Source organism: Rhinopithecus bieti, unplaced genomic scaffold, assembly GCF_001698545.2.
Source record: "Rhinopithecus bieti isolate Rb0 unplaced genomic scaffold, ASM169854v2 scaffold_48863, whole genome shotgun sequence".
Taxonomy (NCBI): Eukaryota; Metazoa; Chordata; class Mammalia; order Primates; family Cercopithecidae; genus Rhinopithecus; species Rhinopithecus bieti.
The window spans coordinates 89,283-115,195 of record NW_016819364.1 but is presented as its reverse complement, the minus strand read 5'-3'; the positions used below and the strand labels follow the sequence as shown (position 1 = coordinate 115,195).

General features: G+C 36.4%; 1 protein-coding gene and 2 long non-coding RNA genes across 3 annotated transcripts in view; 1 reads left to right on the top strand and 2 right to left on the bottom strand.

The window, feature by feature from the left end:
* Positions 1–25,913, top strand: part of LNPEP (leucyl and cystinyl aminopeptidase) — a 104,032-nt gene that overhangs the window by 50,760 nt on the left and 27,359 nt on the right. Inside the window, exons 3-9 of the mRNA XM_017858842.1 lie at positions 5,444–5,582; positions 6,891–7,022; positions 14,591–14,711; positions 15,394–15,548; positions 18,343–18,456; positions 19,924–20,055; positions 24,650–24,781. Of these exons, the coding sequence (XP_017714331.1) occupies positions 5,444–5,582; positions 6,891–7,022; positions 14,591–14,711; positions 15,394–15,548; positions 18,343–18,456; positions 19,924–20,055; positions 24,650–24,781 (925 nt within the window). The remainder of the gene's footprint in view (positions 1–5,443; positions 5,583–6,890; positions 7,023–14,590; positions 14,712–15,393; positions 15,549–18,342; positions 18,457–19,923; positions 20,056–24,649; positions 24,782–25,913) is intronic.
* LOC108519678 (uncharacterized) lies at positions 8,398–14,188 on the bottom strand. The gene is made up of 3 exons (XR_001882688.1): positions 14,034–14,188; positions 10,280–10,363; positions 8,398–8,565 (listed from the first exon to the last, which is right to left on the bottom strand). It is a non-coding gene; the product is annotated as an uncharacterized LOC108519678 (long non-coding RNA).
* Positions 20,719–25,468, bottom strand: LOC108519677 (uncharacterized). Its single transcript, XR_001882687.1, has 3 exons — positions 25,156–25,468; positions 24,683–24,760; positions 20,719–20,778 (listed from the first exon to the last, which is right to left on the bottom strand). It is a non-coding gene; the product is annotated as an uncharacterized LOC108519677 (long non-coding RNA).

Here is a 25,913-nt window from a genome sequence, read left to right as displayed (position 1 = left end):
TTTACTGATTTGTTATTTTAAAATGTCAGTCTATTTTGGATTTCTGGTGGAAATTTTTTTTAAGGTCTAGGAGAGACTTAATTTGGTTCAGAAAAAAAGGTGAGACAAAATATAAAATTATTCAGCTCCCTATTTCGAGTATATGTTTAGTACTTTAATCTTAGCATTCATAGCATGTAGTTTGAAATTCTGGGAAGATGGAGTTCACACAGTATGGAGGTTATTCTTAAGTAGCAGTGATATCAATTGTCTTGTGCACAAAGTCCTCACTACATCTGCTTTATGCAATTGGATCATCCTCTCATTATTACTCTGTAAAACAGTATGTGAATTACTGATGCTGACCATTTGGCTAATGTATGTTGACATGTTAAGAGAAATAGAAATGAGTATTCTATATCTAAAGGAAACTTTTTGATCCTTCTTAAATGGAGAAAGACAAAGCAAGATCCATAATTCTATTCAGATAAATAATTTTTATTTTATTTTCCCTCTATGTAATACTTTTAAAATAAGTGGCATACTGGCCCTGCATGTCAATTCTTGCATAAGATCTGGCATTAAACACAAATGTATAATTGCAATGGGAACTTGAAAGTTCTTGCCTTTAGTTCTCCTTCTGTAATGCCTGTTATCCCCGGGAAATGTAAGATATACATAAAAACAATGTTCTTAGTATGCAAACAGACTTTTAGGACATTGACCCTGGAATCTTTGTACCCATTAACTATTTAATGGGAGGAATAAATGTAGCAGAGTAAGGTGATTTTTGGTATGGCCACTTGTTGACTCTTGCCATGGGCTGGATTGAGTTGTGGAAAATGTCAGAAAAATGGAATATGTTTCTTTAAAATTAAGAGTATTATAAAACAGTATTTTATAACCTATTAAAATAAATGAGTTAGTGAAACTCTGCTATTCAAAACAAAATAAAAGTTTCAGTAAAATGAATCCCCTACGTGATAGTACATCCTGACTCCAGGTAAATGTTTAGATTATTCATACCTTTCAAGATGGCTGAAAACTGTAATTCAAAGCTTTTTTTTGGTCTTTTTCTCTTTTAATTTTGCTTAGTTCTGTTAGAGAAGCTTTTATACATTTTTCTTCTCTGAGGTATGATTAGAATACATGTTTATACTGGTAGATAAAGTAAGTAAGGGATATATTTCTTGTTGATTGGAAAACCATTGTATGTAAATGTCAGACACCTTGCATAGACACTGCTTGTTGTAAGGAACTTTACCTTTTTTACCCATGTGATCTAAGAGATAGAGACAATCAGTAACCTTGGAGTTAAATCTAGAAGTTGTTTATGATAGGCTTAAAGTCCTAGATAACAAACTGATACTAAGAACTAGTAAACAAATTCAGGATAGGGATGTGTTTCAGCAGTTCCTCATTTCTAACAGGATTTAATTCAAGACTGTTTTTGATCTAGCCCTTGTTTTTTCTTTCTCACAGTTCTCACCTGCCATGGTGAACTTTCTGATGATAATAATGGCCAGTATTCACCTGGAACTGAAGGGCTGGAAACTGTTCCAGGCATCTCACATGTTGAGTCTTTTATTCTGTCAAACTCACTAAGAGATAGATGTTAACATTATATTCATTTTACAGCTAAGGGAGCAGAGGCACATAAAGTAACTTATCCAGCATCTCATGGCAAGCAGGTAGCAGAGGGAGAACTCAAACCCAAGGTCATTTTAACTACAGAAGCCACATTCTTCACCACCATGGTGCACTGCCTCTCTAGTTCATACTTGCTTTCCTTTGTACATTGTTATCTCCAGTGCTTAAAATTCTCTTATCCACAGTTAATTTGTAATTATCTTGAACACTACTTGATAAAGTGTTGAACTTTAGTATTTCAGAAAGGAAATATACTCTCCAGTGAAAGAATAAGTTTCAAGTTATTCAGCATAGATAGAACAGATAGATTATAAGTATTATCAAGCAACAGCCCTCTCAAAGGGATTTTATGTGAGATAGTTACGATTGGATCTCTCAACAGTTTACGGTTTTATTTGCCTTAGTGTGTTATGATCTAATTTTATTCAATAGTGGTGGGTCTCTCTTGTATGAATAGTAGGGATAACATCAAACTTTATTCCCTGGTCCCTTATGCTTCTCTTCCAAAATCTTCTGTTAACTAGATAAGAATGTTGGGGTGGGTTGAAGAAATGAAATATTAGAAACATAATATGTGTAAATTGTTTCATATATGTTGATTGCTACTTTTCTTGCAGTTTACCCAATCCAATAGCAACAGTTATTTGGGGACACATCCTTAACAGAAAAAAAGCAAAACAAAACAAAACAAAAAAAAAAGTACACTAATTTTAAGTGTGGAAGAAGTTAGGACTATCCTGCATTTGTAATAAATATCTATTAGGGACCATGTGATATACAAGTAGTTTTATTATAAATAGTTTCAGTTGATTCTAACAAAATCCTAGTATTTNTTAACATTATATTCATTTTACAGCTAAGGGAGCAGAGGCACATAAAGTAACTTATCCAGCATCTCATGGCAAGCAGGTAGCAGAGGGAGAACTCAAACCCAAGGTCATTTTAACTACAGAAGCCACATTCTTCACCACCATGGTGCACTGCCTCTCTAGTTCATACTTGCTTTCCTTTGTACATTGTTATCTCCAGTGCTTAAAATTCTCTTATCCACAGTTAATTTGTAATTATCTTGAACACTACTTGATAAAGTGTTGAACTTTAGTATTTCAGAAAGGAAATATACTCTCCAGTGAAAGAATAAGTTTCAAGTTATTCAGCATAGATAGAACAGATAGATTATAAGTATTATCAAGCAACAGCCCTCTCAAAGGGATTTTTATGTGAGATAGTTACGATTGGATCTCTCAACAGTTTACGGTTTTATTTGCCTTAGTGTGTTATGATCTAATTTTTATTCAATAGTGGTGGGTCTCTCTTGTATGAATAGTAGGGATAACATCAAACTTTATTCCCTGGTCCCTTATGCTTCTCTTCCAAAATCTTCTGTTAACTAGATAAGAATGTTGGGGGTGGGTTGAAGAAATGAAATATTAGAAACATAATATGTGTAAATTGTTTCATATATGTTGATTGCTACTTTTCTTGCAGTTTACCCAATCCAATAGCAACAGTTATTTGGGGACACATCCTTAACAGAAAAAAAGCAAAAACAAAACAAAACAAAAAAAAAAGTACACTAATTTTAAGTGTGGAAGAAGTTAGGACTATCCTGCATTTGTAATAAATATCTATTAGGGACCATGTGATATACAAGTAGTTTTTATTATAAATAGTTTCAGTTGATTCTAACAAAAATCCTAGTATTTAGGACCATATGGTATACAAGTAGTTTTTATTATAAATGGTTTTATTTGATTCTAACAAAAACCCTGGTATTCAGCAGTGGATTCTATCTCAGTCCTAATTTAACTAATAAGGACATTGAAATGTATGAGATGTAGGATACTGATCTGCCCAAAGTCATGTGGTTAGTAAATTATAGAGTCTGGGTCTTCTGACTCCAAATCTCATACTCTTTCTTTTCTCCTTATCTTCTAGTAGTGGAAACTAAGCCTGAAATAAGAGAAGCTACCACCTCCAAAGTGGTGGTTGTATATGTGCTATATTGATTGGTACCTGAAATATGCACACCAGGGCCATATTTGCCGGGATTATAGCCATATTGGGATTCAAGATCTCCCAAGTTCAGATCTGTGTTATTCTTTTACTTAACCGAAAATCTACATTTCTCCTTGTTTCTTTTTATGCTTTTCCACCAACCTGTAATCAAGGACTTTTTTTCTTTTTCCTTGAGACAGCATCTTGCTCTGTCACCCAGGTTGGAGTGCAGTAGTACAATCTCGGCTTACTGCCGTCTCTGCCTCCCAGGTTCAAGCGATTCTCCTGCCTCTGCCTCCTGAGTAGCTGGGATTATAGGCATGTGTCACCATGCCTGGCTAATTTTTATATTTTTAGTAGAGATGAGGTTTCACCATGTTAGCCAGGCTGGTCTTAAACTCCTGACCTCAAGTGATCCGCCCACCTTGGCCTCCCAAAGTGCTGGGATTACAGGCATGAGCCACCTGGCCTGGATTGTAATTGAGGATTTTTCTATGTGTCATATTCTCCACTGTTGCTGGTATGCTATAGAAAGAGGAGGAAATTTCTTTTAATCTCTGAGGAGAGTAAAGGAAACAAAAATACTACAGGACACCTAATGTTTTCAGTCTTCATGAAAATGCAAGCTGTGAATTTGAGGTTTAGTGTTGTGAAGCCAGAGTCTGTACAGATAATTCGCAGCAATTAATGATCACCCTTCTTAATAATCTTCCATCAGAAACCTTTTTAAGACCTCAGTGCCCAGTTGCAGCCCACCTTTATGGCTTCATCTCCAGCCACACTGGGCAGCCACCCCCAGTTCCTGCACATGCACTGCTCTCTTTCCTTGTTCCCAGACCAAACTGAGGATCAGGCTGCTATTTTTTTGCTGCCCAATAATGAGATGCAGATGAATTGGGAAGAGACCTTTTATTTCTATAACCAATTGTACAGGGAGAAGGCCTGGAAATTATTGCCAGGCCAACTCAAAATTACAAAGTTTTCCAGAATTTATATACCTTCTAAACTATATGTTTACATGTAAGTGTGCATTTATCTAAAGACATAAGTGATTAACTTCTTTTAATCCATAACTAAGGTCTGAGTCTTGAAGACCTTCCTCTGGAGACTCAGTAAATTTACTTAATCTAAATGGGTCCAGGTGCTGGGTTGATTACCCTTATCTTGTCTCCTGCTAAACCACGGAGGTTTGGGGAGTTCCTTCAGACCTCCAGTAATTGTCTGTGGAGGCCTGGGGAGTTTTCTTCAGACCCTCCAATAAGACGTATTTAATCCTAAATGGGTCATGTTAAGAATTCCTTCATTATTTTGTCATGCTTTAAGACCCAGGCAAAACTCTTGGTGGGCTTTTGTTAAATTCCAGCCTTTGTATAAGGGCACTGGCTTTTAATATTTAACTTAACCCACTCAGCCAGTACTGAAACAGTTGTTATGGAGGCCTGCATTAGTGAGACCTGACTTGCCACACTTGTGTTACCCACTCTTTCCAGAGTATACTTTCTTCCCTTCTTCACCTTTTCAAATACTCATCTTTTTAGGCCCTCTTCGGGTTTTGTACAAGTTTCCTTATAATATCTTCCACCTCTAGTCAGAATTTGTTTCCTTCCCTTTGTTCCCACTGCTTTATTTTCATTGTTAGGACATGATTTACAGCCTGATGTAAGTTTCTGTTCATTGTATAAACGTCTGCCTTTCCCAGTTTATTGCAGATCCTTTAATGACTAGGATAGTAACATATTTATCTTAGTATACTTGGCAGGGTGCCTTGTACAGTAGGTGCTCAGTAACTACTGGATTGAATTTGTGTTTGTTTTAGGTACTTTGCAGCAACTCAGTTTGAACCCCTGGCAGCAAGATCTGCTTTTCCTTGTTTTGACGAACCAGCATTTAAAGCCACTTTTATCATCAGGATCATAAGGGATGAGCAATACACTGCTTTATCAAATATGCCTAAGGTACCGTTCTGTTCCTTGAATGTAAAATCTTTGAATGGGTCTCTTTCTTTAAGAACACTTAAATTCCTCTTTGCCAAACTACAGTTGAGAATGATTAAAATCATATACATTAATATTCTTCCTTAAAATACTTAAATAAAAATTAAAATATATTGGCATCAGTTGGGAAGTCACCTTGAGGAAAGAGAAAGACCTGCTGGACTTGGAATGTGTGGGTAGGAAATGTGAGTGTGCATTGTGTATTAAGTTGTGCAAATATTAATACAATGAACTCACAAGATTAGAGTAATATTTGCTGAGACAGGATGAATTTGCTAATCTAAACAGTGTTATTTGAGAGTGTTGAATAATAACTGGTTTTGATATTTTCTTGGCAAATGAAAAACCAATATTGTTATAATTTGGAGATTGACAACAAGAACAGGAGCCTCTTTCTTAGATGTTAACTCTGTGTGGGATGCAGTGAGGGTGAAACTAGTAATTGTTTTCATGCCAAACAAAACCTGGAACCTAGGGGGTTCTTTTTTTTTTTTTTTTTGGTCTTGGACACCTGAGGGGCTGTGCAGCTTGATAGGAGCCTCCTGGACCCATGTGGCTAATGGAGGGGAGCAGCAGCCATACCCAGCAGGCTATGGAGCCAATCCTGTAGGCAGCAGAGAGCATAGTCTATAACAAGACAGCACTGTACCAGCTCACTCTCCACACTCAGCCATACTCTTCACCTTCATCTTTCTCTAAAGAGGCAGATGCCTACTTTAATTTGTGGTTGGAAAATTCTGTAAGGTTGCCTGCATTCCCTCATTTTGTGTCTCCTGCTGACTTCTCTAATGACTTCCTACTGATTTTGTTCCCACTAAGCTTTCTTGGGGATCCTCAACATGGTACTCCATGAAGCCATTTCAGATCATTTGAAGGGATGTCACAGCTAGAGGTCCTTCTTCTGTGGATGTATCTGTAGCAGTAGAATGGAGCAATCCCAGGTTATAAGGAAGGATTTTGGTTTTGGAGGTGTTTCAATGGGAGAAGCAGAACCACCGTGACTGCCTCTAACTTAACATTTATTTAGTCATCTTTGGGACTGAAAAATCCTTCAGGATTTTCACGGTGCTCCATATGTCCTCAGGATGAAGGATAGTACAACAGACTGAGACTAAGAGCCATGCTCTTTGCAGAAATTCATACTGAGAGGTTATAATATGCTAGCATGTTTACCACTTATTTCCTATTCGAATTTTCAGTTTCTCTGTTTGTTTGTTATTGCCATTTATTCCTATAGTTACAGAACTGTCTTTTCCCCTCTGCTTGTAGAAGTCATCAGTCGTTCTAGAAGATGGACTTGTTCAGGATGAGTTTTCTGAGAGTGTGAAGATGAGCACTTACCTGGTTGCTTTCATTGTGGGAGAGATGAAGAACCTGAGTCAGGACATAAATGGAACCCTGGTATGTCGATGTGGTAATTGTCTGAAAGCCTGTGTCACAAGAGGTTCAGAGGAACTCTTGCTTTAGTGATTCCTGGTGTTTGCTGTATGAAATAAACAAGCTTTTAGATCACACTCTGACATTTTATATCAGAAATGCTACTTTTTTGCTTAGCTGTTATTTACTGTTACTAATACCTTAAAGTCAATAATTTTCAAGTTTTAAAAAATTTTACTTTTAAGGAGAATTTTAGTAAGATACTGTATGTATACTAAAGCTTTTTGAACTGAGTGATGGCCACTAGCCTTAGGGGAATATTTAGATTTAAATTAATTAAAATTAAATACAATTTAAAATTCACTTCCTCAGTCTCACTAACCATATTTCAAGTGTTCAGCAGTGTTCGTGTGACTAGTGGCTACATATTCCATAGCTCTAGGTTGTAAAAATTAGATGAATCCTCCCTTTTTTCAAAGCAAATCCGGATGAGATTCCTCATCCTAATGAATAAGTTTGTTTATTTAGTTAAGGGTATGGTTTATCTGTATTTTGCCAAAATTGATGATTTGTTCTAATTAGACTCTTTTTTTTTCTTTGTCATTAGTACCTATTTGTAAATGATTATTTGATTGAATTTTATACTTTAATTTCACAGTAGACACCTAATAAAGTTAATTTTTTCAAATACAACATAGAAGGAGAAAAGGCATTCTATCATATTTATTAAACTTAAAACAATTATTCTTTATGACAGAAATATGATAGAATGTCTTAGTTTCTGTTTTCATATTTTTGAGCTCTACCAGGGAATATCCTGCTAGTTTTGGGTTTCCTTTCCAGACTAAAGAGCTTTGTATTAATCACAGGATCCTTGGATCTTATCATTTTGCTACTTCAAAAGGGTGTATGTTTCCTATTAGAAAAGACTATCATGTCATGTCTATCCCATACCTCTCAGAGATAAGGGCGGAGGTAAGGATTCTCTGGCGATTTATCAGCAATAATACTGTATGCCTTTAATGACACTACTCAAAAAGTAAACTAAGTGTTTAATGGTAAGTGTAGACTATAATATTAAGTGCTAAATAATGGTTCACTCACCTTTGGATTGAAAGACTTTATGTCAAGGATTTTTCAGAATCCTTTCAAAAGGATATTATGACTGGTTTAAATCTGAAATAATTCAGTTAATTCCACTTCTGGTGTTGTGCCACATATTTAGCCTTTGTTTTAGAGTTTGCAGCCTCGATGAAGCCTAAGAAGCCCAATCTAAAAGAGCCAGGTTTGCTGCTGCTTCAAGACTCAGCTGAACACTACCTTCTCCATGAAGCATTTCTTTCTTACCCCAGCTGGAATTAATCATTCCCTCTCTGATCTTTCATAGCACTTTAATTATCTCATTTTTGTAGTTCTTATACTCATTGGTATAAAACCCCAGCACTTTTTATGTAGCCCAAAATGTATGCAGTCTTGGCATTTTCCCACTTTCTTTTCTTCCTTCCTCTTCACTCTCTCTCTTCCTTTTTCCCTCCTTCTCTCATCTGTTGTGTTTGCTTCACACTACCTGTAGGATTACATTCAAATTCATCATTTGATACTCAAGGCCTTCCTTATAAATTCAGCCATATTTCTTTTCTTGTTTAAAATTTATTTTTTCCTTTAAAAAATTTGTTCTACCCATCTGCACACTGATCTTCCTTTTTTCTTTTCTTTTTTTTTTTTTTTTTGAGACAGAGCTTCACACTGTTGCCTGGGCTGGAGTACAGATGACACAATTTCAGTTCACTGCAACCTCCACCTCCCAGGTTCAAGCAATTCTCCTGCCTCAACCTCCTGAGCAGCTGGGATTACAGGCACCCTCCACCATGCTCAGCTGATTTTTTGTATTTTTAATAGAGACGAGGTTTCACTATTTGGCCTGCCTGGTCTCGAACTCCTGAGCTTGTGATCCACCTGCCTCTGCCTCCCAAAGTGCTGGGATCTTTTTTTAAATTTTTTTAGTGACAGGGTCTCACTCTGCCACCCAGGCTGGAGTATGTGGTGCAGTCATAGCTCACCATAACATTAAAGTTCTGGGCTCAAGTGATTCTATCCCAAGTCGCTGGGACTACAGACAGGAACCTGCTACCATACCTGGCTAGGTGTTTTGTTTTGTTTTTTAATTTTTTGTAGAGATATCTTGCTATGTTGCCCAGGCCAGCTTGAACTCCTAAGCTCAAGCAGTCCTCCTGCCTCCACCTCCCAAAGTTCTGGGGTTACAGGTTTAAACCACACTTCTGGCAAATTGAGCTATATTTCTAATTGCCTCATTGTGAATTCTTTCATCTAGGCAAGCTGAATTATTCATTGCCCACATACATACTGCATTCTCATATATGTGTGTGCATGTGCATGCTTGTGTGTATGTGTCTGGAAAGAGAAAGAGAGAAGTTTCAGGTGACTATTTTTTGTTTTTTGCTTTTTATTTGCCTGTATTGGGAAACAACATGGTTAAACATAGACTCTGGAGTCTAAATGGGTTGACATCCCTCCTAGACAGCTTACTAGCTATGGGCACTTAAGTAGACTGCTCTCATCCTTTCTCAGTATGTATATATATATACACACATATATACAGACATATACACACATATACATATGCACATATGCATGGATAGAGTGCATACTTTGTTTTTACCATATGAAAATATAAAATCGTTGCATGTGAGTAAATATAATCTACATTATTTTTAATACCCAGAAGTAAATGTTTTGAAAATATTAACATTATAGAAATAAATAATAGTTTTATTAATTTATTGCCTTTTTATCAGGAAATGGGGAGGAATGTGACATGCATGGAGTTATATTCTGTGCTGGCAGCTGTTCTAGGCACTCATTTATAAACATTATTTCATTTTATAAGCCAATTAAGGGGAAGATACGTATTAGACCCACATTGCTGATGAGGAAACAGTGTCTCAAAGGAGTTAAGTAATTGACCTAAGATTACATAATCAGTAAGTTGTAGTCAAAATTGTTTTGTTCACCACAATATTCTGCTGCCTACACCAAATGATATAAGTAACTTCTGTTGTTTATGTTGGGTATGGTGACCAGAAATTTAAAACTTGGAGTCTAACAAAGGACTAGACTTTTTGATATACTGATAGATTTTGTTATGCTAAAATCTCTAGGATGGCTTCTATTTTGTAATATTTGATGGGTAGGTTCAGAAATAAGGCAATATTCAGAAATAAGTCAATAGAGCTTTACTTACTAAAGTCAATATTACTCACCAACTAAAAGTTTCAGAGTTGACTATAGATTATTACATGTGTCCTCTTCAGTGTTAAATACTGCATTGCATTGTTGTCAAAGACCTAAAAAAAGAGGAACATGTATTTCATCATTTCTGTTCATTCTTCATTCCGTAAACTTCCCCCTGCCTTCAGAAATATCAGAATTACCTAGACAATTCTAGGCCAGTTGTGAAATACAATGCCTACTTTTGTTTGCCACTGCCTGCTTTTGTTTTTACTGTAGACAGGCATAATACGTAGAATCAGAATCTAGTCATGGTTAGTCAGGTGTGGACACCACATCTGACATTGAGCATTCAAATAGAAACTTCACCAGTATCATCCATGTGAAGTTATAATTTTAATTTATTCATGTTTAGTCAGAAACATGACTACATGACTTCGTTCCAAATTTCCTCTAAAAACATTTCTACCACAGCTATCTTCCACCACCCTGGAACATTGTACACAATTTATATCATTCTCCTAAAGCCATCTAATCAGTTATTCTGAATAGACTTAACTGTTTTTGTGGGGGAGAGGGGTGGAATTTCTGCTTTTATGTGTGTCCAGTTATCTGTTGAGGAAGACTGTTGGTTTTCAGAAAATTTAGTATTGAAGCTTCTAATATTTTCTGCCTTTATAAATCTTGCAGACCATATTATTGTCCTTTTGAGGGTATGAGGTTTTATTCTATTTTGCTTTTCTAATTAGTTTTGTTTTATTAAATTAAGAAACAAATAAATTAAACTTAAATCTGTTATTGCTCAATGTTAACCTTCTTCTTTGAGAGCTGATCAGGGATCTTTCTAGTTGTGTTTTTAGAAATCTCCTATAAGATCTTTGAAAGAGATCTAGCAAGAAAGAGATCTGGAAAGTTGTAAGTTTTAAGGCCTGAGTGCTGACTGACTTTTATTTAACAATGTTTAGAGTTCTCTTACCAAGTCCAGAATGCTGTTCAAGACTTTCTTTGCTGAGCTAGGTTGCTCTCTCTATTTCTTACTGCATCTGTTGCTCTTAGAGAAGCTTGGTAATAATTATAATGACCAGATTATTTACCTGTAGTAAGAACTCATTACAGATGTTCTTTTGTGGAAAAGAAAAAGAGGTAGAAAGGAAGAGAAAGTATTTAAAACTACATTTTTTCCTAATCATTGTATTCCAGAGATGGGAATGAGTGGACCCTTTGGTCAAAGTTCAGTTTCGTCTGAACTTTTTCTTCTGACTTGTCCTCTAAGGAAAGGTGCACAGTGATGGGAGTTGCCAAATGGTGTGTGTGATAGAAAAATGTTTTAGAGTAATCTGGAGGTATGGGTGATGTTTCTATTGGGATACCATCTTCTAGATGATTGAGGCAACTGTAACACAAGATATGTTTGTCTGCAAAGAACAGGTACAGCTAATAAAGACTTGTCTTAAAATCCAGTGATCTTGATACAGTTATTTATAATGATAGCTGGAGATTTAAAAATTGTATGTCAGGCGCACGTGTGTGCGTGCGCACGTGTGTGTGTGTGTGTGTGTGTATACTAAAACTGACTTCTGTTGGGGAAAGATGCAGGAAATGCAGTAAGTACGATCAGCTTGTAGGCGGTGACTGAATTCAGTAAGTTGTGGTCACCGTCCTATATCGGGGGCTTCAGGTGGTAGAAGCCTGGGCTAATGAAGTACGGTTGGCCACATAATATGGGAGAATAAATTTCTTCTCTCATTACTTTAGAAAGCAACATATTTTTAATTGGTTAACTCCAGTTCTATAGATAAAATTCTTCCAGTAACTGTAACCACAGATACTCTGTTCACACATACTTTGCCTCAATTTTGATGGGAGTCTGTTTGTAATAACAGTAATAACTACCATTTATTGAACACTTAGACATTGTGTCATGCACTAATCTAAGTTCTACACATGTATTAGCTTAGTTAATCCTCACAGCAGTTCTGTGAGAGTAGGAGCCACTTTTATCACCATTTTATGGATAAAGAAAGTAAGGTTTAACTAGCCTGCTCAAGGTCATACAGATAACAGAGAACTGAACCCCAGCACTGTAAATACAGAGCCTATATATTTCATTTTTTGTTCATTTACTTAAACATTCTATATTGTTTAACTTTTATGCCACCTCCGTATTTCTGTGATGAATGCATATGTTCTGTAGACTGAAGCCTCACATAAAGACAATATGGTTGAAACCTATTTGACCTCTTAGAAATTGTTGATGGTTTTTTGCTTTATTTTAATAGGTTTTTGGGAAACAGGTAGTGTTTGGTTACATGAATAAGTTCTTTAGTGGTGATTTCTGAGATTTTGGTGCACCCATCACCCAAGTGGTGTACACTGTACCCAGTGTGTAATCTTTTATCCCTCACCTGCCTCCTACCCTTTCCTCCGTGTTCCCAAAGTCCATTGTATCATTCTTATGCCTTTGCATCCTCATAGCTTAGCTCCCACTTATGAGTGAGAACATACATACAATGTCTAGTTTTCCATTCCTGAGTTACTTTACTTAGAATAATGGTCTCCAATTCCAACCAGATTGCTGCGATTGCCATTATTTCATTCCTTTCTGTGGCTAAGTAGTATTCTATGGTATGTATATATATCACAATTTCTTTATCCATTCATTGATCAATCCCAGTAGTGAGATTGATGAATCAAATGATTCCTCTACTTTTAGTTCTTGAAGGAATCTCCACACTGTTTTCCATAGTGGTTGTACTAGTTTACATTCCCACCAGCAGTGTAAAGGTGTTCCTTTTTCACCACATCTACGCTAACATCTATTATTTCCTGATTTTTTTGCTTATGGCCATTCTTGCCAGGAGTAAGGTGGTATCACATTGTGGTTTTGATTTGCATTTCCCTGATCATTAGTGATGTTGAGCATTTTTCCATATGTTTGTTGTTTATTTATATATCTTCTTTGGAGAATTGTCTATTCATGTCCTTAGCCTACTTTTTGATGGAATTATTTGTTTTTTTTTTCTTGCTGTTTTGAGTTCCTTTTAGATTCTAGATATTAGCCTTTGTCAGATGTATAGATTGTGAAGATTTTCTCCCACTTTGTGGGTTGTCTGTTCACTCTGCTGATTGTTGAATAGGGTGTCCTTTCCCCACTTTGTTTTTGTTTGCTTCAAGAAATTGTTGACAGTTTTTAAATCATTTAATGAGAAACCAAAATTGGAGTTAGAGTTCACCAATGTGCTTTTCCAAATTATGAATTGTTCAAAAGTTTACATTTTCCACCTGTTGAGATCTTCATTTTGAGGTTTTATTTTCTTCTGTGTCTAATCTACATCCCACTTTTCCAGGTGACTATAGAGGGCTTTTTAAAATCAATTGGAAAGTGTTGTTTTGTAAAACCCATTGCTTTGAACATGGCTGTTTAGCACTTGCCTTTTGATACTTACTGAATAAGATGTTCATAGTTTGTCACATCATATATGTTTAATTTATTCATTTAGCCAAAAAAAAAAAAAGAGAGAGTGAGCAAGAATTGCAATTTAAATAATAAAGATGATTCCATCTGCTTTCTCTCTTAGTATGTACCCTGGAATCAATGGGCAGTGGGAGACATGAAACTGTTGTTCCCTTAGTTGGTTTTAGTTCTGTGTACAACTCGTAACACAAGTGTTTCTCTGCATAATACATGTATTTTTATAACATGATCCTTAAAAACAAGCCAACAACTGAAAAAAAAAGTTAAGCTGTCCCAAGCACTGGAAGATAAACTGGCTGTGCCATACTTACTGGAAGAGAATATGTTGGTCTCTAATTGGTTTTTCCAGGATAATTTCAAATGTGCAATTTATGCCTTACATGTTAACTTTAGGACTAACTCCGTCATAAGATGTGACTCCTCAGTGTTGAGTGCCTGCTAGATGCCAGGCACGGTGATAGGTCCTGAAAGGATGAAAATTTAGTTTTGTCTTTCAGATAACTCAATCTTTTTACCTCGTAAGTAAGGAAGGGCAGCTACAGGTAAGTGGAGAGGAAGAGAAGAGTATCATAAAATTAAATAGGCAAATACTTACAAATTGCTATAAGATGACCTAAAGTAGTTACTTTGGATGTTGCTAGCTTAAAAAAAAGGGAGGGGGGGGATCAGTAAATTTTTTCAACAATGTTGTATGTGTAGAAGGGGCTTGCTGTGGGGGCTAAAGTAACCATAAGCAAGTGTTTCTATCCAGAAAGATCTCATACAATTCTATAGAATTTTCAGATATGCTAGTCTTGACAGTGCTACTTGAGTATCATGCCATTTTAATTGTACCTGTCCTTACATCATACATAATGTTTCTCTTTAGGTTTCTATATATGCTGTACCAGAAAAGATTGGTCAAGTTCAGTATGCCTTGGAAACAACTGTGAAGCTTCTTGAGTTTTATCAAAACTACTTTGAAATTCAGTATCCACTTAAGAAATTGGGTAAGAATCAAATAGTGTCTCTGATTTTTGTTATAATTAGAACCTAGATTTATTTTGTGAATGTTTTTTAGAAAGAGGTTCTGCCCAAGTTGTTTCCAGAGAAAACCAAAAACCATTATTAATGCTTTAAAAATTGTTTGTATTTGTTAATATTATTTAGATTTCATGAATATATCTGAAGTTGGAGCTTAAAACACTTAAGTTTATAGGGCTGCTAAAAAGGTGCTATATAAATGGGAATTTGCTTAGGGCTTAGTCTGCAATTTGACTAATTCTAACTTCCAAGAAATACCCAATTTAAATAATAAAAACTGAGTAATGGGAGCTCAGGAAAGCAAGAACATTTCAGTACTGTTCAACATGGATCTAGTCCTCGAGAGCAGAGTATTGGCGGTGAACTTTGTCCTTCTTGCTCTGGGAAGCTGATTGATTGTAAAGGAATTAGGCATCTCTTTCTTCACTAAGGGAGAGTGGAACAGTGACTCTAAAAGGGTTTGAACAGGTCTTCCTCAGCTGACATGTGGGTAGGGAGCATACAGAGTTAGAATAAGGAAGATTCCATTTATTAGAAGTATAAAAAGAATTCATTGCTTTCACAGTGATAAACCATTGCATAAAATACTTTGAGTAGAAAATGCCTAAGATGAGGGAAAGTTGATCACTTATTTCCTGTTATGTCCAGATTTGGTGGCTATTCCTGACTTTGAAGCAGGAGCAATGGAAAATTGGGGTTTGCTCACCTTCCGAGAGGAGACGCTTCTGTATGACAATAACACTTCTTCAATGGCAGATAGAAAACTGGTGACTAAAATCATTGCTCATGAACTGGCTCACCAGGTATTAGCAACCAAGGCTGTTATATGTCACACCTGTGGTCTACTTCATGTCCTGGAGTTATTGTTAGCATTTAGATGCTAATAATTCTTTTTTTTTTTTTAAGTCTTGCCTTCTTTTATAATAGAAAGATGCTTTTTAAACACAAACTTCGTTTCCAAGTGAAAATTCTATCAGATGTTTGTATAGGACTTTACAAGTTAAAGCATTTTCACATCTGTCTTACTTCACAACTTCTCTAAGGTGGGTATTAATCACATTTTACAGATGTGAAAACTGAGACTCAGTTCAAATAAATGGCTTGCCCTAAGTCATACAGCTAATAAGTGGCAGCACTGGGCAATGAAGAGCCACTATCTCTTCAAGATCTCTTCTCCCCCTCAGTAATACACAGCTGCATCACCTATGACAAATGCCCATTGCCCAGTATAACTTTTTGGGGAAGAATCTCTTTCCCTAAGTTGCACCCTTCTGACAACTCAAACTGTAGCTGTCAGGGCTGGATTTTTTTTTTTTTTTCATCTCCTGCCAGAACAGGGTTCTCTGTTAATTTTGGAGAGGGGGTTTCTGAGAAAATGGCAAAGGGACTGTTTGTCCCATGAAGAGAAAGAAAATTATATGGGTACGTAACACCCCGATTCTTCCCTAACACCTTGTCTCTATTGTGCCCTGGAAGAGGTGCTTAACTAGCATTGGGTATGGTTTGGGTGATGTCATCACAGTTTCAGTATATGAATAGGATGTATTCTGGTCAGCTTATTTCCTACATCAAACACCTTATATGAATCTAGCCCTTGTGAAGACTTCATGACAAGCTGGCATATGAGCACATTCTTATTTGCTTTAAAAATAGGTCATGGGCCAGATGCAGTGGCTCACGCCTGTAATCCCAGCACTTTGGGAGGCAGCAGCAGGCGGATCACAAGGTCAGGAGATCAAGACCATCCTGGCTAACATGGTGAAACCCCATCTCTACTAAAAATACAAAAATTAGCTGGGCATGGTGGTACATACCTGTAATCCCACTTACCTGGAAGGCAGAGGCAAAAGAATCACTTGAACCCAGGAGGTGGATGTTGCAGTGAGCCGAGGTTGCACCAGTGCACTCCTGCCTGGCAACAGAGAGAGACTCCATCTCAAAAAAATAAAAAAATAAAAAATAAATAAATAGATCATATAGATAAGATGTCTTTTGGGGATCTCCTCTAGGTTTGTTATTTCTAAAGCCACTCATCACCATTTTGGAGTATTTCTCTGTTATTTCCTCTTTAGGACTTAGAAATCATCTTCCTCTGAAACAGGTTTTAAGATAATATCTTAGAAAATATATTATTGTAATTCTGAAAGATGTTTTGTTTTATGCAGTAATCTCGTCCTTTTGCTGCTGATTTGAGATAAGCCAAANGCAGAGGCAAAAGAATCACTTGAACCCAGGAGGTGGATGTTGCAGTGAGCCGAGGTTGCACCAGTGCACTCCTGCCTGGCAACAGAGAGAGACTCCATCTCAAAAAAATAAAAAAATAAAAAATAAATAAATAGATCATATAGATAAGATGTCTTTTTGGGGATCTCCTCTAGGTTTGTTATTTCTAAAGCCACTCATCACCATTTTGGAGTATTTCTCTGTTATTTCCTCTTTAGGACTTAGAAATCATCTTCCTCTGAAACAGGTTTTAAGATAATATCTTAGAAAAATATATTATTGTAATTCTGAAAGATGTTTTGTTTTATGCAGTAATCTCGTCCTTTTGCTGCTGATTTGAGATAAGCCAAAGACCACACTGACCAAATTACATACCTTATAACTACTTTTCATTTCAAGGATTTTTTTTAGATACACTTTTTAAGGAGAATGTCTTTTTTTTTTCCTTCTTCTTTTCTTCTTACTACCTCATAGAAGAAAATATTTAAAGATCTGACTTCATTTGTTTATATATATGCCATCTTTTTTTTTTTTTTTTTTAAGAAACAAGGTCTCACTCTGTCACCCAGGCTGGAATGCAGTGGCATGATCATAGCTCACTGCAATTTTGAACTCTTGGGCTCAACTGATCTTCCCACCTCATCCTCCCAAGTAGCTAGGACCACAGGCATGCATCACCATGCCTGGCTTAATTTTTTTGTAGAGACAGAGTCTCGCTATGTTGCCCATGCTGGCTTGAACTCCTGGCCTTAAGCAATCCTCCTGCCTTGCCCCCGCAAAGCACTGGGATTATAGGTGTGAGCCACCATGCCCAGCCTGTATATGTCAACTTTCTTAAGGAATGTTGTTTGAATTCTGTTTTGAATCATGCAAATACTGTCTTCAATTTGGGCAACTGAGGAGAAACAAAATATAGGCTTTCTGACTACAGGAAAATCTCTCATATAGAGACTTTTTAGTTGTCATGGATGGTTGTAGATACAATGGAAAATAATCTTACTAACTTGATATTAGAAGGTAGAAAAATGTCATTATCTAGGAAATCTCACTTCATGAGGTGGCCAAGAAAGGTTTTCATTTCCCTATATTCATGCTATATTGCATGTTTATTAAATTGATAAATATGCTAATAACCTTGCTTACTTGTTTCCCATTCAGTTAAGGCAAAAGATTAAAATTTTATTTTAGTTTTAATGTAAATTTATATAATTTTGTAAATTTTAAATTAATTTGAATATAGTTTAAGTACAATACCAGTATATTTTAAGATATTGTAATCAAGTTATAAGTGATTAATATCACACTTCAGCCAATTATTTTAAAAATTCCTGAGACTGTAAATATCCTGTGGGTTAATTGTTTTCTCTCCCCCAGTGGTTTGGCAATTTGGTAACAATGAAGTGGTGGAATGATCTATGGCTAAATGAAGGTTTTGCCACTTTCATGGAGTATTTCTCTTTGGAAAAAATATTCAAAGAGCTTTCTAGTGTAAGTACAGGGTTTCTTTGGCCTACTATGAATGCTAGGAGGAAAAATAGTCAAATCAGATTTTCAGTGCATCTGGAGTAATGAAAATTGTTTCTAGGAAGGTATGCCAAACTTGACCTTGGTTATTGATGTCTATACCTTTTGAGATTTGACAGTGAAAGTGATGCTATTATTTATTGATGTGTTTCATTGAAAACTGAAATTATATAAGATTACTTTACATTTTTGTCATTAAGATGAACATTTTAAATTGTTTTGCAACATTTTCTTTTAAACAGCTGTAGTTCTTCTGTTCACAGGAATTTAAAGTTGCAAAGTCCTTTTGCAAAATTAAACTTTTTTATCCTGTGTAAAATTAGATAAAAAAATAAAATATTTTGTAGCAATACTGTTTCTCTGTTATCACTGTGTACATTCTTGTAATAGTTATATATAGCTTGGTACAAATAAAATTTGCCCTTTTTAAGGTACAAACCTCATTTTATGCCTTTTTCCAAAGATTAGGAATACCATTTCAGTACAGGGAAGTATAATAGTGGTTTCACTATGGTATTAGACTCTTGGGAAATATTTTCAGTACTTAGGAATATTCACACACACTAGGCCATGATACGACAGATATTGTCAAGATAATTCAAACAATAGGTGGGAAAGTGTAAAGATAACCTTCCAACCCCCAAATTTTTTGACTTTCTATTAAACTTCCTGATGTTATGATCCAAGATGGCTTTTAAAACAGAAATGCTTTTAGAGCTTTTGATTTGAAATTTTAGATAGGGCTTATTGAAAAATTTCAAGTGGTAGGGGAAATTAATTGATAATATCAAGTGGTAGCCAGAATACTAAGAAAGATATTCTAAATCCATGTATATTACGTAAGCAATGAGATACACAGTTTGACCACTTGGTGGTGCCCAGAATGTGTAAAAACATCTAATACATGTTCTAGGGGAACTCGTCTGCTGAGCTCTTAAAGAATTATTTCTGTTTAAGAGTTACATTTTATTTAAAATGGACCTCAGTTAAGGGAAATGTATATTTTCTTTGTAGAAATTCTAGACCATATATGAGAAATCAGCATAAGGACCAGTTTTGTTCTTTCTCTTTTAAATTTCAGGTTTCATTTAAAAAAAAAATATGCTGACATTTTTAGAATATTCATCTTGGATACCCAGAGTTGGCATTTGTTTACTTTGGTAATAGATTCTTAATTTTCCCATATGCTGTTGTTTAGGAAATGCTGATTTTAATGTGGCCAGGTTATAATTGTATCTTTAAATTTAAGGAATATTCATGAAGGTTACAATCTTCCTACATTTTTGAAAGCTTATATCCTGAAGTTTAGTGACACTGGTCATTTTTTTCCTAATGATCTTACATACTAATTAGTCTAATTCATATAAATAATTGCTATACTTTTGCATTTGATACTACTTGTGATATTCTAATCTTTTCATTTTTTGACAGTATGAAGATTTCTTAGATGCTCGATTTAAAACCATGAAGAAAGATTCCTTAAATTCATCTCATCCAATATCATCATCTGTTCAGTCTTCAGAACAAATTGAAGAAATGTTTGATTCTCTTTCCTATTTTAAGGTATTGCTGTGAACAAAAAGATAGCTGGAGTGAGTTTAAAATTTCATATGTGAGCAAGCTGCGTGACTTAGATTATTTTAAAGATTAATTTTTTTTCAGGTATTAATGGTAAACTATAAAATGTTTGCTTCTATATAAATCTTGGCCTTAACTTTTTTGTGAGTTTTTTTTCTTTCTCTAACTCTCATTTAAGTTGTATGACTAGTATTCCAGATAATTAACCAGATCTTATAGCACTGCATCTTTTAAAGTCAGTTTACTCTCCAGATCTACAGGTAGAATATGTTCGGGGAAGGTCCTAAGCAAGCTCTTGGCTGTGTTACTCAGAATTGAGGTATGCTCTCAAGTCAGGATTGCCAAAACAAGTAAGCAAAAAGAGATTTTTAAGAATTGAAGATAGATTTCAAAATCTGAAACACACACCCTGGGTTTCGAGGTAAAGAAAAAGCAGAATGTTAAACCCCATTTGGATCACCATAGGTCAGAGAATGGAAGAATAGGGATAACAGTGTCATTCACATTTATGTTGTGGGGAGGAATGAATGTTATGGCTGTCAGACAAGATAGAGAAGAAAATACACAAAATGTGTGAGATACAAACCTGACTGACAAGAATTATTGTACAGGTACTATTAACAAACGAGAAAATCAGGAGTTCAGTTACCTATATTAAATCCATTCCAATTAGAGCTACTGGTGTGATTTTTGAAGCCCATAGTGGACCTGTCAATAAAGAAAATTTAAAACTTGAGGTTCTATTATTATACCAAACTTAGAGCAGTTATTTTAGGATTTGAAAACCTGCTTAAAATGCTATAAGTTCAGTATATAATAACAGAACAGAGTCATAACAGAGCTCTATCTGCCTCTGACCCCAACCCTCTAAACCCAGAATTCAGTGTCTTCTGAACATGTAGTTTCCATATCATAGTCAACCCCTGTCAATATGGTAGTCTTGTTTCAGAATTGGGGATTTGGCAAATATTCTGTGTAATTAAGAGAAGTGGGATGCTGGATAACTTACCAGTATTGTGTACAAGAAGGTAAGCACCAGTAGGGAAATATGTTGAGCAGACATATTCTGTTTGGCCTTTATAATCATCAAGCCTAATTCTGATGTAGGTTGCCTTGCAAGATTTCATTCATTTAGCGAATCTTACAAGTACTAACCATGTACCAGCCATTGTTCTAGGTGCTGGAGTTATATCAGGGAAGAAGGTGGACTTTGTCTCTTTTGTGAAGTTTCCATTTCAGGGGTCAAAGATAGAGACTGACAGTATACAAATGAATGAATAAGTAGGTATCGTGTTAAGTAATTAAGTGCTAATATGAAAATAAAGCATGATAAGGGAAATGAGAATGACAAGGGAAATGAGAATGACAAAGTAAATGGTGTTTATAATATAATATGGCTGAGAAGACCTCCTGTATGGTGACATTTGAACACCATCTAAGGCATGAGAAATGTGGTTTTCTTGGGGAATAATATTCCAGGCAGAGGAAATAACCAATGTATAATGCTTGTGTGCAGAAAAGAATTAATGTAGGAGGCCTGAGACTGGTATCCTTTGAAAGATCTGCTTGCAAGGTTGACCCTTGGGTGGCATGTGGGAACTTGGGTTTTGGGAAAGTTCCCACTATTGCATGATAAGAGTGGCTCACTGTGCCTAAACAATGTAGTTTATGTTGAAAATCTGCTTTCCTTCTGGGTATCTAGAGTTTTGGTATGTGCTAGGCAGAAGGTACCTCCGTGATTAGCCCATAGTAAACAACCTGGGTGCTGAATTTCTAACAATCATCCCTGTTAGATGGTATTTCACACATGTTGTCACAACTTTCTGGAGGAATTAAGTGCATCCTGTGTGACTTCACTGGGAGAGGACTTGGAAGTTTGTGCCTGTTTTCCTCTGGACTTTGCCCCATGCACCCTTTTTCTTAGCTGATTTTACTTCATATCTTTTCACAGTAATAAATCATAGCAGCGAGTATGACTATATGCTGAGTTCTGTGAATCCTTCTAGTGCATCATCAAACCTGGAACTGGTCTTGGGGACTCTCACATGAGATATGAGATTGAGAGAGATATGAGATTGAGATAAAAGATTGCTTGCATGTTCAAGCACCAGCAAGGATCCAATGTTATCTGGAGTAGAGAGTAAGCAGAGGAGAAAGTAGCAGATGAAGTTAGAGTGATTGTAAGAGGCCAGATTATTATAGGGTCTGCTAAGCCATGGTAAGGACCTTGATTTTATTCTAAGTGAAATGAAAAGTGATTTGATCAGGAAGTACCATGATATGGCTTATTTTGTAAAAGATCACTCTAGTCTTCAATAGTACGTGGAGTTAAGAGGACTAGTTAGGAAATTATTGTAATAGATGGATGGCGAGACAATGGTGACCTGGACAAGGGTGGAAGTTGTGAAGGTGATGGAGATACAACTGGACTTGGAATGTATTTGAAAGATTGATCCAGTAGAATTTTTTCATGGATTAGATACGAAATACAAGAGGAGGGGTCAGCGTAACTTTAAGATTTTTACCTGAATAACTGGAAAAATGGAGTTGTCATTTGCTGAAATGGAGAAGACTGCTTTAGAAGTAGGTTTAGGGAAAGAAGGGGGAGGAAACTTCAATTTCTGAGTGAGTATGAGATATGGATTAGACATCCAAATGGAGATACCATGCAGGCAGTTGGATATGGGTCTGAAATTCAAGGGGGAGGAAGTCTGGTTAGAGATATACATTAGGGGATCATATGGAAACCTGGAGTTGGGAGATCAACTAGGAAGGAAATTTAGATAGAGAAAAGGGGTCCAAAGATCAGATGCCAGGACACACTTCCCTCATTGGAAGATGAGGAGGATTCAGTAGAAGAGACTAAGAAGGATGGCCAGTGAATAGGGAGAGAATCAAGAGTAGTGTCCTGCAGCTCTCAAGGAGGAGCGGGTGATCAGTTATATCAAATGCTATCAATTAGTGGGTAAGATGAAACCTGAGAATTCACATTTGTATGGCACCAGGAAGTTTACCAGTGACCTTGATAAAAATACTTCCGGCTGGGCATGGTAGCTCATGCCTGTAATCCCAGCACTTTGGGAGGTCGAGGTAAGTGGATCACCTGAGGTCAGGAGTTCAAGAACAGCCTGGCCAACATGGTGAAACCCCATCTCTACTAAAAATACAAAAATTCGGTGGGCTTGGTGGTGGTGCCTGTAATCCCAGCTACTCAGGAGGCTGAAGCAGGAGAATCGCTTGAACCGAGGAGGCGGAGGTTGAAGTGAGCGGAGATCGCGCCATTGCACTCCAGCCTGGGTGACAAGAGTGAGACTTCATCTCAAAAAAAAAAAAAAAAAATACTTCCAGTAGAGTGATGATTAGAAGATGGCTCAAGAGAGCATGGAAAGAGAGCAAATGGAGATGGCAAATTGAGGACAACTCTTTTGAGGAGTTTTACTACAAAAAAATAGCACCATAACTGGAGGAAGGTGAAGTTAGGGAAAGGTAGAGAGCCTTTCATTTGTTTAAAATTAGGAATGTTACTTCGTTTTTGTTTTGTTAATGGGCATGTTACAGTATGGAGGGGAAAGTTTGGTGATGCAGAAGAGAAAGGACTGTTGGGGACAACAACGAGTACTTACATTTATAGAACAAGTAATAGCTATGAAGCGTGATATAGAAATGAGTAATAGGTAATAATTTAGTTATTTGTACAATAATCTTGACATTACTACATTTTAATCAAAAGTGAAATTCATTCAAAAACTATTAGAGTGCCTATCATGTAGTGGGCATTCTTTTAGTCATTGGAGTTGAGTTTTCACTTTTTCCTCTCAGTTAGCTTACAGCGTAGATGAGGAAATAAATGTGTAACAGATACAGGATGTCAAATAAACTGTATTGAAGATGGAGAAATGTGATTTCTATTTCAAACCAGGAAGGGCTTCACAGAGGAGGTGGTGCTTATTTCAGGATTGGGAAGGATGACATGTACATCAATGGATGTACTGTGACCTTAATAGTATGCTTGCTGCCCTATACATTTGTTAGTTCCAAGCATTTGAAGTGACTCTGCAGGAAGAAAAGAGATTCTGATTACTTCACAACACAATATACTAAACTAAGAAATTAATGACATACCTAGCAGGGAGTCTTTTGAGAGCCTTGCCAATTTATTGTGTCTCCAGCAGTGTGTGCTCATGAATTCAATGGGTAATTTAAGCACTGGGGATGGAGATGTGGATGCCACAGAAAATTTGCCATGTTTTTCTATTAAAATGTATTTATAAATACTTAGCTTTTCAACACTAACATTGAAACAGTGAGTATACCGGTAGACCATACAGACTGGCTCCTGGTTAGAATAGTGCACATGGGAATCTACTCATTAATTCTTTTTCATATCCTTTAAAATAATGTTAAGATAGTTGAACACAGTCCACATCTAGTTATATCAGACTAAGTAGCAGTGTATTATAACTAAGTTCTACATATGGAAGTAAATTTTTAGAATGACTATAGTTTGAATTTTAGATTCCCAATTTGATGATCTATAGTATTCTATTATTTTCTTTTTCCTCACTTTTTTTTTGAATAGGGAGCTTCTCTCTTGTTGATGCTGAAAACTTACCTTAGTGAAGATGTGTTTCAACATGCTGTTGTCCTTTACCTGCATAATCACAGCTATGCATCCATTCAGAGTGATGATCTGTGGGATAGTTTTAATGAGGTAAGTGACCTGGGTAATTTATTTAGCTCAGTAAAAAGAGAGGAGTTCGTCTATTTATACTCTTTAGCATGTGTGTAAGTTAATCTGTGGTACAAAGCATAGTTATTTAAGAAAGAGGGGGATGGAGCTTGCTATATAAATATTTATGAATGGAGCACTGAATTTTATGTAAAGAAGTGGGAATGCTGTTCTTAGTTGTTGGAAAAAATGTGTGTGGGCTTGGGTAGCCAGTTTTTTGTTTTTCGTTTTTTGTTTTCTGTACCTTAATTTCTATTCCTATTTTGTAGGAAAGTTGTCTTCTCCATATTAATGAATATTACTATATTTTTATTATTTGACTTTTTTTTTTCAAAAATATCTTTTCCTATCCTTACCCTTTTTTAGTTTTTCTGCCTCCTTTGAATGATTCTGTACTCTGCTCTATGAATCTCTTGCCTTTGTGACTGTTCCTTCAGAGTAGATGATACATCACAAGCTGACTGCATATTACCCTTGGATGGTTTTGCTGTTGGAATTTTGTCATTCCTGGAAATATTCTAACAAGCAATGTAATTATGTAGAAGTTACACTTCAAAGCAGCACATGAACCCGGGCTGCTTCATGCATGTATGCTGACTGCAAAACCCTTATAAGCATTTGCGTTTGTTACCCTGATTTAGATTGATGGGTCATAATGCTTTAAAAGATCACAGACTTGACTGGGCGTGGTGGCTCACGCCTGTAATCCCAGCACTTTGGGAGGCCAAGTCAGGCAGATCATGAGATCAGGAGTTTCAAGACCAGCCTGGCCAATATGGTGAAACCCCATCTTCACTAAAAACACAAAAATTGGCCAGGTGCGGTGGCTCAAGCCTGTAATCCCAGCACTTTGGGAGGCCGAGACGGGCTGATCACGAGATCAGGAGATCGAGACCATCCTGGCTAACACGGTGAAACCTCGTCTCTACTGAAAAATACAAAAACTAGCCGGGCGAGGTGGCGGGCGCCTGTAGTCCCAGCTACTCGGGAGGCTGAGGCAGGAGAATGGCATAAATCCGGGAGGCGGAGCTTGCAGTGAGCTGAGATCCGGCCACTGCACTCCAGCGCGGGCGACAGAGCGAGACTCCGCCTCAAAAAAAAAAAAAAAAATTGA